General features: G+C 45.8%; 1 protein-coding gene across 1 annotated transcript in view; it reads left to right on the top strand.

Annotated features, from left to right (window-relative positions):
- Positions 1 to 2,218, top strand: part of ogfod2 (2-oxoglutarate and iron-dependent oxygenase domain containing 2) — a 28,987-nt gene extending 26,769 nt beyond the window's left edge. Inside the window, exon 7 of the mRNA XM_059994564.1 lies at positions 1,552 to 2,218. Within this exon, the coding sequence (XP_059850547.1) occupies positions 1,552 to 1,827 (276 nt within the window). The 3' untranslated portion in view covers positions 1,828 to 2,218. The remainder of the gene's footprint in view (positions 1 to 1,551) is intronic.
- Positions 2,219 to 14,782: the final 12,564 nt, after the last annotated feature.

Genomic DNA, 14,782 nt, shown 5'->3' with positions numbered 1-14,782 from the left:
CTACTAACCGGTACATCTTCAGAATGTGGGAGGAAGTGTAACACGCGGTCATGGGGAGAACGTACAAACTACAGAGAGCGGTGGGAATTGAACCTGGGTTGCTGGTGCTGCAATAACATTATGCTAACTGCTACACAACCACCATCCTGTGCCTGCACTGTCTGCACTCTAATGATTCCCACATCGTTTTCCTGTTCTCCTGGATCACTGTCTCTCTAACTGTGATACTCCTGGCCATTTAAATTCTGGCATTGGGTTAGTAAGTGTTTGAATCGGTCTGGTATTGTCACAGAATCAGGTTTAACATTTTATTTATGGAGATACAGTGTGGAACATGCCCCCCCCCCCCCGATTTAATCCTAGCCCAATCACGGGACAATTTACAATGACAAGGCATTCAAACCACATGTAAGAAAGAATAAAATATAGTCACACTCCCCCCCCCCCCCCCCAAAAAAATTGTCTGAGTCCATGAATGTTGCTGCAGTCTGCAGTCAAGCACAGTACAGCTTGTGCTCTGCTGGGCGAACACTGGAGGGCAGCACTGAGCCCAGCATGGACACCACGACACACCCTTTGGGTGGAACGCACCAATTCCGACACCTGTCTCCTGGGCAGCTAGCTGACCGTGCCTTGAGGCCTGGTCCTCACTGTGGTCGCGGTTACTGAGCTCCCCCGCTGACCGCCAGTAAATCAGTAAATCGGATGTGCAGCATTCCACATTGGCAATCTCCAACAGGGTCTTGTGATCACAAGAAAAGTGACTTAAGATGATCACTGGCTATTGGACTGTGAGAAAATGAATCTCAAGATAGCTTACGGTAACATATGCACAGAGTATTTTGATAATAAATTTACTTTCAGTCAGGCAGCAGCTATTGAAATGAATAAACTATCGAGACCCTTTATCGGGCTGGAAAAGGGGGAGGAAGCCAGGGGTGGGGAGAGAGTACACACGGGTGATAGGTGAGACCATGTGAGGAGGAAGGTGGGTGGGTTTGGGAGGGGGGAGTAAGAAGCTCAGAGGTGATTGGTGGAAATGGTAAAGGGCAGAAGAAGGAGGAATCTGACAGGGGAGGAGAGTGGACCATGGGAGAGAGGGGAAGAGGAGGGGAATCAGAGGGAGGTGATATATAGGTGAGGGGAAGAGGAGGGGTGAGAAGGGAACCAGAATGGGGAATGGCAAAAGAGAAAAGTGGGAAACGGGTGAGGGGGATAGTTACTGGAAGTTAGAGAAATTGACGTCATGCCAACAGATTGGAGACCACCCATACGGAATATTGGGTGTTGCTCCTCCAACCTGAGTTTGGCCGCATTATGGCAATAGAGGAGCCATGGACAGACGTATCGGAATGGGAATGGGAAGTTGATTTGAAATGAGTAGCTGTCTTGTGGCAAACTGAGCCAAGATGCTCTGAAACTTGCTCCTGAATGCAGGCTGTCAGAATATGGTGGGGTTTTGAAATCTCTGTCGACTGTGAGCACAAGGACTCAGTTGGCCCCCGGCTCTGTGTTGGTAATAGCATGTGCTCTGTCTGTGCGTGGTTTCAGGTTCGGGTGAGTCAGAGCGAGTGTGTAGAAATCGAGCACACAGTGGGCCACGGCGTGCTCCATCGGGGTCAGCACTGTCACGGGGCACGACCCATCTCCTCAGGGGAGCGCTGGAACCTGATCGTGTGGATGCGGTCGTCGCCTGTCCGTAACCACTTGTGTCCGATGTGCGACGCAACGCCAGAGCTGGAAGAGGCGATTGGATTTGGTGACGGATTTACCAGCGTGCCCGTCCAGGACCAGCATCAGTCAGTGGATGTCTGTTCATTATACTAGTAAACTAGTGGTGTGGCCTCGGTCACCGCCCGGTTCCAGTGGGACCCTGCACCCGTCCTGTCCCTCTGCTGATCCCCAACACCAGGCTAATTCACAACCATCAACACTGTGCCTTCTGTAATCAAACTGACATAAACCTCCATCTCTTTCTTCAAATGGATATTCCCTTCTAAAATCCAGTAACCCCCCCGAGTCTGTGTCGCTCTGCAAGGGTGGCAGTGCAGGAGTTCCTAACCTTTTCGATTCCTTTGTCAGTCCGGTGAAGCCTATGGACCCTTTAGAATAATGTATTTAAACATAAAAAATAAAATACATCGGATTAAAAAAGAAACTGATTATATTGAAATACAGTTATCAAAATAATAAAAAACAGATTTGTGATTTTGTAATAGATGTGTGTCTTTATTAACACGTTAGACACCTGGTTTAAGATGCTGCTACTGAAGGTGCAGCTTACTGGTGGCTCATAAAGCAAGAAATACGATTAAATACTTTATTAATAACACCTTTACTGTGGAAAATTATGGTAAATGATGAGGTCAGCGAAGACGAGGCAGAGTTGGAGTGAGATCAAGCAAGGTTGAGAAGTGGCTGGAGTGAGGAGTCAGGACGTATGAAGCAGCGGAGCTTCAGAGCCCAAGTGCAAGGTTGCATCATTCTAAGCTCGAGGCCGATTCATAAAGGTCAGATACGGGTCGGAACTTTGGTAGGTAGGGTCCAGGCCCAGAGTGTATTGATGTGATAGGGCCCGGGTCCTCTTGCAAGGGACAGCCCAGTGCTTGGACAATTTAAATATCAGGTTGGACGGATTGAAAATGGTGTGGGGACCAGAGACGAGAGTCGAGCTGGTTCTGCTCGCTGCTCCGGGACGTTTACTCTCTGCTTGTGTCCAACTCCAGCTGCTTTGGGCTTGGTGTCTGCGAGCTCCGTGATGATTTGTTCTGTTGTGTGATGAACTGAGGCTGGGGCTGTGGCCTGCTCTGGGCTTTGTGTCACTTTAGTTCTGAATGCCGTTACGTGCACAATTCTTGACATAATTTGTGTTTTTCTCTCTGCGCATTGGGTGTTAGGTTTTTTTAATGGTTCTTTCAGGTTTCTTGTTTTGTGGCTGTCTGTAAGGAGATGAATCTCAAGGGTGTATAATTGATACATACTTTGATAATAAATGTATTTTGAACTTTTAAGTTCAAAGTAAGTGTTATTATCAAAGTGCAAATATGTCACCATATATATAACTCCAAGTTTCATTTTCCAGTGGGCATATTCAGTAAATCTTCAGAATAGTAACTATAACAGGATCAATGGAAGATCAACCAGAGTGCAGAAAACAACAAACTCTGCAAATGCAAATATAAATAAATAGCAATAAATAACGAGAACATGAGATGAAGAGTCCTTAAAGTGAGATCATTGGTTGTGGGAACATTTCAATGGATGGGCAAATGAGTGTAGTTACCCCTTTTGTTCAAGAGCCTGATGGTAGTAACTGTTATTGAACCTGGTGGAGTGAGTCCTGAGGCTTCTGTACCTTCTACCTGATGGCAGCAGCGAGAAGAGAGCATGGCCTGGGTGGTGAGAGTCCTTGACGATGGTTACTGCTTTCCTATGACAACGTTTCAAGTAGATGTGCTGAATGGTTGGGAGGGCTTTACCTGCGATGTACTGGGCCAAATCCACTACCTTTTGTAGGACCTTACATTCGAAGGCGTTGGTACCTGGTTATGATGTAGCCAGTTAATACACTCTCTACAACACATCTATAGATTATACATTTAAAATATAGACAAATTAAATTAATTTTGTTGAAAAGATGTCATTGCTTAGCTTGAATAATCACATTAAATTGTGGAGTGGTCTTTTACAAAGTAACATGCATATCGTGGACATCCAATCGATGTCAGATTTTGTTTTCACAGTAACAAGTGTTGAAAGTCTTGTTTGAAAGATATATAGTTGCAAATGGAATTAAAGCTTTCATAGCACTCTTTAGAAGGCAATTGTAAGTTTTTTGTCTCAAGATCAATAGGGTCATCTTTGGCAAGACCAACGTCTTCGATACAGTTTTATATCCAAAAGAAAAGGATTATGGATCTATGGTTCATCTTGAATGGCATCAAGATGGAAGTAACTTCTGAAAGAATTCTGAATTGTTTCCAGGTGTTTGCAGATGTCTCTCTTCAAAGGAATTGACAGAGCATTTTGTATCTCAGCTCCATCTTGGAAAAGTACTTCCTGCAGCATCTGAAAGTTCACAAAGATGTCGGCCTGTACTCTTGGCATCCAGAGCTCCTGTGGTTTGGTGCTTACGTTCATAATTCAAAGTACATTTATTATCAAAGCATATAGTATACAACCCAGAGGTTTGTCTTCCCACGGACAGCCACGATACAAAGAAAACCATGGAACCTGTTCAAAAAAAAGCATCCACCTAGCCCCCGCCACGTGCAAAAAAAGGCATCAATGGCAACAGGAACATCAACACTTCCCCACCCACGTGCGCGCAAAAATCAAATAGCATAAACATAAACAAGAAAGAATGAGTGAAAACAGAATATAAATACACAAAATCGAGAGAGTCCAGGCCCAGAACATCCTTCGACTGGCAGGAGAGATTGAGGCCATTCGAATGCAGGGACCTTCTCTTGGGAGCAGCAAGTGAGGAGGAGAGAGAGAATTGAAGGAAATGCTGAATTTCAGTTGGAGGTTAGTGAAAATGAGAAATAATTTTTTCCTATCGAAGTTTACGGACCCCGGAGGTGTGTGTGATTATTTATTGAGATACAGCACAGAAGAGGCCCCTCCAACCCTTGGAGCCACACCAACTAGTAATCCCCAATTTAATCCTATTCTAATCACTATGACACATTAACCTACTAACCGGTACGTCTTTGGACTGTGGGGGGAAACTGGAGCACCCGGAGGAAACCCACGCATTCCACAGGGAAGACATAGAGGCTCCTTGCAGGTGATGTTGGAATTGAACTCTGACACCCTGAGCTGTAATAACTTTGCTCTCACAACTGCACTACTGTGGCTGAGCAGTAGCAACAGCAATCTCTCGCCCAGTGACGACAAGAACAAAAAGCTGAGTATTGACTTCAGGAGGAGGAAACCACAGCTGTGAATCAGAGTCAGGTTTATTAACACACACACAAACAAGAGAAGATCTGCAGATGCTGGAAATCCGAACAACACACGCAATGTGCTGGAGGGACTCAGCAGGCCAGGCAGCGTCTATGGGGGGAGAAAAGTACAGTTGCCATATCAGGCTGAGACCCTTCATCAAGACCAGAGACAAAAAGCAGAGGAGTAGATTTGAAAGGTGGGGGGAAGGGCAAGAGAAGCGGAAGGTGATGGGTGAAACTTGGAGGGGAAGCAAAGAGTGAGGATGTTGATGGGTGAGATAGACAGAAAACCATGGAAGAGAGAGAAAAGGGGCGGGGGAGGAGGCAATGGGCGGGAAAGAAGATAACATGAGAGAGGGAAAGGGGATGGAGCATTACATCAATGTTCATATCGTCAGGTTGAAGGCAACTCAAACAGAATATAAGGTGGTGCTCCTCCACCGTCGGGATGAGGTGTGGCCTTATCCTGACAGTGGAGGAGGCCATGGATGGGGATGGACATATCAGAATGGGAATGGGAAGTGAAATTAAAATGCTTGCCCTCAAATTAACCTGGTATGACACTTCCCTTTCTCGACCTACTGTGTCTACTACTGGAGAGCTTATCCACCGATGTCTATTATAAACCAACAGACTCTCCCAGCTACTCGGACTACACCTCGTCTCACCTGTTACTTGTAAAAACACCATCCCGTTCTCTCAGTTCCTCTGTCTCTGCCGCATCTGCTCTCAGGATGAGGTTTTTCATTCCTGAATGAAGGAGATGTCTTCCTTTTTCAAAGAAAGGGGCTTCCTTTCCACCACCAATGCTGCCCTCAACTGCATCTCTTCCATTTCACGCACATCTGCTCTCACCCCATCTTCCCGCCACCCTACCAGGGATAGGGTTCCTCTTGTCATCAGCCTCTGTGTCCAGAACATAATTCTCCAAAACTTCCGCCACCTCCAACTGGATCCCACCAGCAAACACATCTCCCTCCCCCCCAATGCACACTTTCTACTTTCCGCAGGGATCACTTCCTACGCGACTCCCTTGTCCATCCATCCCTCCTCACCGATCTCCCTCTGGTACTGACCCTTGCAAGCGGAACAAGTGCTATTCCTGCCCCTACATCTCCCTCACAATCATTCAGGGCTCCAAACAGTTCTGCTGGGGAAGGTGACACAACACCATGGGATCGTACACTGTGTTCGGTGCTCCTGGTGTGGCCTCCTGTATATCAGTGAGACATGATGTAGATTGGGAGACCACTTCACCGAGCATCTATGCTCCATCCTCCAGAACAAGCAGATCTCCCTGTGGCCACCCATTTTAATTCCATTTCCCATTCCCATTCCGCTATGTCCATCCATGGCCTCCTCCACTGTCATGAAACAACACCTTATATTCCGTTTGGGTAGCCTCCAACCTGATGGCATGAATATCAATTTCTCAAACTTCCTGAAATGCCTCCAACCCCCCCCCCCCCACCATTTCCCATCCCCCTGTCCCTCTCTCATGTCATCTCCTTGCCTACCCATCGCCTCCCTCTGGTGCTCCTCCCCCTTTTCTTCTTTCTTCCATGGCCTTCTGTCTCTTTCTCCATCCAACTTCCCAGCTCTTTGCTTCATCCCTCCTCCTCCAAGTTTCACCTATCGCCTGGTGTTTCTCTCTCCACTCCTCCCCTCCCTCACCACCCCCCAACCTTTCAAACCTACTCCTCAGCTTCTTTTTTCAAGTCCTGCCTGAAGCGTCGACTATACTTTTTTCCATAGATGCTGCCTGGCCTGCTGAGTTCCTCCAGCATTTTGTGTGTGTGTTTTGCTCTTATTACCACTGACGCATGTCATGAAATTTATTGTTTTATGGCAACGCAATGGAATATTACATAAAATGATCTGTAAGTTACAAGAAGAATATATATTGAAAACGGAGCAATATAGTGAGGTAGTGTTCATGAGTGTTCAGATTTTTGATGGCAGAGGCAAAGCAGCTGTTCCTAACATGCTGAATGTAGGTACACCTTCAGGCTCCTGTACCTCCTCCCTGATGGTAGCAGTAAGAAGATGATCTTTGTGATTGCACTTCGACGCTGGGCCCAGGACAGATCCTCTGAAATGATAAGCAGGTATTTAAAGTTGCTGACTCTCTCCATCTCTGATCCTCTGGTGAGGACTGGCTGATGGGCCCCTGGGTTCCTCCTCCTGAAGTTGATAATCAGCTTCTTGGTCTGGCTGACTGAGTGAGAGGTGGTTGTTGTGGCAACACACAATCAGATTTTCAATCTCCCTCATATGCAAATCCATCACCACCTTTCATTCAAACTGTAACAGTGGTGTCATCAGCAAAATTGAATATGGCATTGGAGCAGTGCTTAGCCTCACAGTCATAAATATAAAGTGAATAGAGCAAGGGGCTAAACACACAGCCTTGTGGTGCACCTGTGCTGAGGAAGATTGTGGAGGAGATGTTGCCAGTTCAAACTGTCAAGTGAGGAAGTCGAGGATCCAGCTGCACGAGGAGGTACTGAGGCATATTGGTTAGTTTTGAGGGGATCGTTGTATTGAACGCCAGGATAAAGAGCATCCTGGTGTATGCATCTTCGCTTTCAGACATTCAGGGTTGAGTGAAGAACCAACGAAATGGCATCTGTTGTGCACCTGTCGTACTGGTAGGCAAATTTGAGCGGATCCAAGGTGTTTCTCACACCAGAGGTGATACGTTTCATCACCAACCTGTCAAAACACTTCATCACAGTGCTACCAGATGATTGCCATTGAGGCAGGTTACCACGTTCTTCTTGGGGACCGAGATAAATGAAGCCAGCTTAAAGCAGGTGGGTACCTCCAGATTGCCAAAGTGAGAGGTTAAAGATCTCAACAAACAGTTAATTAACACTGGTCTTCAGCACTTGGCCGGGTATCCCATTTCGGCTGGATGCTTTCTGTGGGTTCATCCTCCTGAAGGCCGCATCCATCACTAAAGACCTTCACCATCCAGGACTACCAGAGGCATGAATGAGGGGCTGGAGCAAGTTGGTTGGAAGGGATCACTAGCAGAGATGATGGCAGAATAGCAATGGCTGGAGTTTCTGGGAGCAATTCAAAAGGCGTAGGATAGATACATCCCAAAGATGAAGATGTATTCTAAAGGCAGCATGACGCAACCATGGCTGACAAGAGAAGTCAAGGCCAACATAAAAGCCAAAGAGAGGGCAGATAATAGAGCAAAAATCCAGAAGTTAAAGGATCCAGAATCTTTTAAAAACCAACAGAAGACAACTATAAAAAATCAAGGAGGGAAAAGATGAAATATGAAGGTAAGCTAGCCATTAATATAAAAAAGATACCAAACATTTTTTCAGATCTATAAAGAGAAAAATAGAGGTGAGAGTGAATATTGGAGTGCTAGAAAATGGAGAGAGAGTAATGGGAAACAAGGAAATGATTGTCAGACTGTATAAATATTTTGCATCAGTCTTCGTTGCAGAAGCCACGTAGTATGCTGGAAATTCCAGAGAGTTGAGAGGCAGAAGTGAGTGGAGTTACTATTATTAGGGAGAAGGTTCTTGGGAAACTGAAAGGTCTGAAGGTAGATAAGTCACCTGGACCAGATGGACTACACCCCAAAAAAGGAAGCTGAAGAGATTGTAGAGGCATTAGAATTCAGATTCAGATTCAGTTTACTGTCATTTAGAAACCACAAATACAATGCAGTTAAAAAATGAGACAATGTTCCTCCAGAATGATATCACAAAAGCATATGACAAAATAAACTACACCAGAAAATCCACATAACGTTTGGCAATCCCCAATCCAGAGTCCGGAGAGGCTGCTGCGTATTAATATCGCGCTACCGTCTTAGCGCGTTCCCTGAAAAGGAGCTCCAAATCCACCAGATAAAACAAGACCAAAAACTAAAGCTACAAGACCTGCACAAAACCACATAGTTACAACAGTGCAAACAATAGCATAATTGATAAAAAAAAACAGACCATGGGCACAGTAAAAATAGCCCAAAGATGATAAAGAACTATAAGTTCAAAAGAAATCACCACACAGTTTCCACAAGTCCCCAGGGTCCCGACAGACTCGCCATCCCACGCTGGCGGCAGAAGGGAGTACCCCCGCTATGGACTTCCATGGCGCCGCCTGACTCAGCCTCGCAGACGCAGCAAACACCGAAAGCGACCTGACCGCAGCGGACTCCTAGTCCGTCGAACCTCCGAGCCGACAACCATCCCCTCCGGCACAGCTTCTCTGAGCACCATCCTCTGTCGAGCGTATTAAGACGCCCCATCAGCGGCCATCGGCAACGCGATCCCGAGGACTGGGGGCCTGTTCTTCCCAGCAGAGTCCTGAACCTCACAGCAGCAGCAGCAACGAAGAAGGTCTTCCTGAGATTTCCCGATGTTCCTCCATGCTCCCATGTCCGTTTTCAATCGATTATGATTGTGCACGGCACCCCACTTCACAAATAATGGATAATCAGCTCCGGAGTGGCCGCTGCTAGCTGCGTCGCGCCGCCATCTTGGAAAACAAAATTAGTAATGAACTTTCAAGAATCACTAGATTCTGGAATGGTTCCGGAAGACTGGAAAATTGCAAATGTCACACCACTCTTCAAGAAGGGAGATGGCAGAAGAAAGGAAACTCTAGGCCAGTTACTCTGACTTCCATGGTGGGAAGATGTTGGATGAATTGTTAAGGATGAGGTTTTAGGGTATTTGGAGGCACGTGATAAAATAGGCCATAGTCAGCATAGTTTTCTCAAGGGTAAATCTTTCCTGACAATTCTTTGAAGAAATAACAAGCAGGATAGACAAAACAGAGTCAGTTGATGTTGCGTTCTTGTATTTTCAGAAGACCGTTGACAAGGTGCCAGACATGAGGCTATTTAACTGTTTATGAGCCCATGGTATTACAGGAAAGATTCCAGCATGGATAAAGCTGGGACTGATTGGTAGGAGGCCAAGAGTGGGAATAAAGGGAGCCTCCTCTGCTTGGCTGCCAGTGACTAGTGGTGTTCCACAGGGGTCTGTGTAGGGACCAATTATTTTTATGTTATACGTCACTCATTTGGGTAATGGAATCGATAGCTTTGTGGCCAAGTTAGTAGACAATATGAAGAGGAGCAGGTAGTCTTGAAGAAGTAGAGAGGCTACAGAAGGACTTGGATAGCTTAGAAGAATGGGCAAAGAAGAGGCAGATGGAACACAGTGTCAGGAAGTGTCTGGTCATGCACTTTGGCAGAAGGAACAAAAGCATAGGCTGTTTCCTAAACGGAGGAGAAACTTTTAAAAAATGGGGTACAAAGGGACTCGGGAGTCCTTGTGCAGGATTCCCTAAAGGTTAGTTTGTAGGTTGAGTTGGTGGTGAGGGAAGCAATGCGATGTTAGCATTCGTTTCAAGGGGACTAGAGTATAAAAGAAGGACGTAATGCTGAGGATTTATAAGGCACTGGTGAGGCCAACCAGAGAACAGTGGCAGTGACCAGGGTGCCCCTTCCTCCTCTCCAGCCGACAGCAGTCCCGAACTGCATTCCAACGTGCAGCCTGGAATTACTTCCAGGATCCTGCCACATACCGGAGTTGCCATCTGAAGCCAGCAGCCGGACTCCAATTCCATTTTGAGATTAACGTGGGGGGGGGGCTGGATTTATAGAGACAACTATATTCCAGCATTGATCGCTGAGGGCAAAATGACTATCGGTGAGATAAGGAAGGCCAAGCCACCGGCTAGGTCATTTGCTGCGATTCACAATCAAACCCAAGTATAGAGGTTAAACAACGTCGGGAAAAGGCTCATGTTGTGTTGGAAGCCAGCTATAGCCAAAATCTCATGTCATTCAAAGTTCAAAGTACAATTTATTATCAGAGTACATACATGCCACCACATACAACCCTGAGAGTCTATTCCTGCGGGCGTACTGGGAAAATCTAACAGTAACTGTAAACAATGGACAACAAACTGTGGAAATGCAGATAAAAATAAATAGCAATAAATAACAAGATAAAGAGTCCTTAAATAAGTGTTGTTGTCCCCTTTTGTTCTAGAGCCTGGTGGCTGAGGGGTAGTAACTGTTCTTGAACCTGGTGCTGCTCCTGTACCTGATGGCAGCAGAAAGCAAGGAGCATGGCCTAGGTATGTGAGGATCTCTGATGAATGCTGTTTATCTACGGCAACGTTGCATATAGGTTTGCTTGATGGTTGCGAGGGTTTTACCTGTGATGTTTGGGGCTGAATCCACTGCCTTCAATAGGATTTCCCACTCAAAAGGATTGGCGTTCCTGTACCAGGCCGTAATGCAGCCAATCAGCACACTTTCCACACGTCTATAGAAATTTGCCAAGGTTTTCGATGACATGCCAAACCTTCACAGACTCCTGAGGAACGAGCAACTATCAAGAAAAATATATTCCACTGAAGAAAAAAGGGTGTAAAAGAAAAAAATAGTTATCCGTGGCTAAGTAAAGAAATAAAGCAAAGTATACGACTAAAAAGAAAGTTATATAAGGTAGCTAAATCTAGTGGGAAGATTGAAGATCGAGAAGCTTTTAAAGATCAGCAGCAAATAACAAAAAGATTGATTAAGAAGGGGAAGATAGATTATGAAAGTAAATTGGCGAAAAACATAAAAGCAGATAGTAAGAGTTTTTATAGTTACATGAAAAGAAAAAGGGTGGCTAAAGTAAATGTTGGTCCCCTAGAAGATGAGACCAGGAAATTAATGGTAGGGGACATGGAGATGGCGGAAACGCTGAACAAATATTCTGTATCAGTTTTTACAGTAGAGGACACTCAAGATATCCCAACAATGGATAAACAGGGGGCTCCAGGGGGAGAGAAGCTAACTACGATTCAAATCACCAAGGAAATGGTACTTGATAAATTAATGGGACTGAAGGTGGATAAATCCCCTGGACCGGATGGCTTGCATCCTAGGGTCTTAAGGGAAGTGGCGGTCGGGATTGTGGATGCATTAGTGATAATTTTTCAAAACTCGCTGGACTCGGCAATGGTCCCGGCAGATTGGAAAAATGCTAATGTAACTCCTTTATTTAAAAAGGGCAATAGACAGAAGGCTGGGAATCATAGGCCAGTTAGCCTAACATCTGTGGTTGGCAAAATGTTGGAATCGATAATTAAGGAAACAGTAACAGGGCATTTGGATAAACATAGCTTAATAGGACAAAGTCAGCATGGCTTTACAAAAGGGAAGTCATGTTTGACAAATTTGTTGGAGTTCTTTGAGGATGTAACATATAGGGTAGATAAAGGGGAACCAGTGGATGTGGTGTATTTGGACTTCCAAAAGGCATTTGACAAGGTGCCATACCAAAGATTATTACTTAAAGTAAAAAATAATGGGATTGGGGATAATATTCTGGCATGGGTGGAGGATTGGCTTTCTAACAGAAAACAGAGAGTTGGGATAAATGGTTTATTCTCAGACTGGCAGTTGGTGACTAGTGGTGTTCCACAGGGGTTGGTGTTGGGACCCCAACTCTTTACAATCTATATTAATGATTTGGAGAAAGGGACTGAGTACAACGTATCGAAGTTTGCTGATGACACAAAGATGGGAGGGAGTGTAATGAGTGCGGAGGACATTGAAACCCTGAAGGGGGACATAGATAGGCTGAGTGATTGGGCAGACATTTGGCAGATGAAATATAATACTGACAAGTGTGAGGTCTTGCACTTTGGCAGGAAAAATAATAGAGCAAGTTATTATCTAAATAGAGAGAAACTGGAAAGTGCTTCTGTGCAAAGGGATCTGGGGGTCCTGGTGCAGGAAACACAAAAAGTTAGTATGCAAGTGCAGCAGGTGGTCAAGAAGGCCAATGGAATGCTGGCTTTTATTGCTAGGGGGATGGAGTATAAGAACAGGGAGGTCTTACTGCAGTTGTACCGGGTATTGGTGAGACCACACCTGGAGTACTGCGTGCAGTTCTGGTGTCCATATTTAAGAAAGGACATACTGGGTTTCGAGGCAGTGCAGAGAAGGTTCACTAGGTTAATTCCGGGGATGGGTGGGTTGATGTATGATGAGAGGTTGAGTAGATTGGGACTCTACTCATTGGAGTTCCGAAGAATGAGAGGCGATCTTATTGAAACACATAAGATTGTGAAGGGGCTTGATCGGGTGGATGCGGGGAGAATGTTCCCAATGATGGGTGAAACTAGGACTAGGAGGCATAATCTTAAAATAAGGGGATGCCGTTCCAGGACTGAGATGCGAAGAAATTTCTTCACTCAGAGGGTGGCGGGGCTGTGGAATTTACTGCCCCAGAGAGCTGTGGAAGCTACTCCACTCAATAAATTCAAAACGGAGATAGACATTTTCCTGGATAAAAATGGCATTAGGGGATACGGTGAGCGAGCAGGTAAGTGGACATGAGGCTTGGTTTAGATCAGCCATGTGATCTCCTGGACCAGTTTTCAATAGCCTGGACGTGTCGGAGAGGAATTTTCCAGATTTTTTCTCCTCAATTGGCAAATCGGTTCCCCCCCACCCCCCCCCCGGGTGATCACATGGGTTTGGGCGGGATGAATAATAAAATAAAATGGGCGGCATGGTGCCCTGTTGGTTGGCACTGTTGCCTTGTGGGATTTGGTGAAAACTAGAGTTAAGATTGGATCAGCCATGATCTTGTTGAATGGCGGAGCAGGCTTGAGGGGCCGATTGGCCTACTCCTGCTCCTATCTCTTATGTTCTTATGAGAGGCACTTTCACACTTCTTCACAATTATATTCAGACAAGTCCTCAGAGATAGTGACACCCAGGAATTTAAAATTACTGACTCTCTCCACCTCCGATGATTACTGGCTTATGGACCTCTGGTTTCCCTCTCCTGGAGTCTGTAATCAGTTCCTTGGTCTTATTGACATTGAGTGAGAGGTTTTTGTTACTGCACCACTCAGCCAAGACTTCAATCTCCATCCTGTATGCTGATTCATCACCATACAGCCCTCAACAGTGGTGTCATCAGCAAACCTGTGAATGGGGATGGAATTGTACTTAGTCGCGCAGTCAAAGGTGTAAAGTGAGTAGAGCAGGGGGTTAAGCACACATCCCTGTGGTGCTTCTGTGCTGAAGGAGATTGTGGAGGAGATGTAGTTGCCAATCCGAGCTGACTGGGGTCGACAAGTGATGAAGCCCAGGATCCAATTGCACAAGGGGGTAGTGAGACACAGGTCTTGGCGTTTACTATTTAGTTTTAAGGGGACGATGGTGTGAAATGCTGAGCTGTAGTCGATAAAGAACACTCTGATGTTCGCATCTTTGCTGTCCAGACTTTCCAGGAAAGTGTGAAGAACCAAAGAGATGGCATCTGTGCTTGGGCCTGTTGCTCCGACTCCTACTCTGCCACTCGCTTTAAACAAAATGTCACTCCCTCCCCGGTCGGACTCAGTTCAAACCAGCCGACGGAGTCTCCCGCACTTACTGCATCTCCCCCTTCCTCTCGGCCTTCATTCCAGCCAATCACATTCCCACCAGCTGCACTCCACCGTTCCCAGTGCCTGTATCACTTCTCAGCGCTGCCCTTCTTTCTGTCCCGACTTTATGACGGTTGGCAGTCGAACTTCAAGGTGTAATACCGCCATCAACTGGGCTGCAGTGTGGCTCAGAGAGCTGGGAAACAAAACCCACACTACTTACTGAAAGCTAGATTGCCCCAAAAAGCCCTGTAGATTGTAAATAATGAAAGATGGTACTGTGAATTAAAGTCACTCCCATAACTTAATCCCCAAATATAGTAGAGAAGCCTGCATTTGATTTCATTCAAGCTTGTATGCTTCACATTGTAATAGAATGTGGTCAACTGTGTCACCCTCCAAGAGGA

This window comes from Hypanus sabinus, chromosome 18, assembly GCF_030144855.1.
Source record: "Hypanus sabinus isolate sHypSab1 chromosome 18, sHypSab1.hap1, whole genome shotgun sequence".
NCBI lineage: Eukaryota > Metazoa > Chordata > Chondrichthyes > Myliobatiformes > Dasyatidae > Hypanus > Hypanus sabinus.
This window is presented reverse-complemented; position numbering and strand designations above follow the sequence as displayed.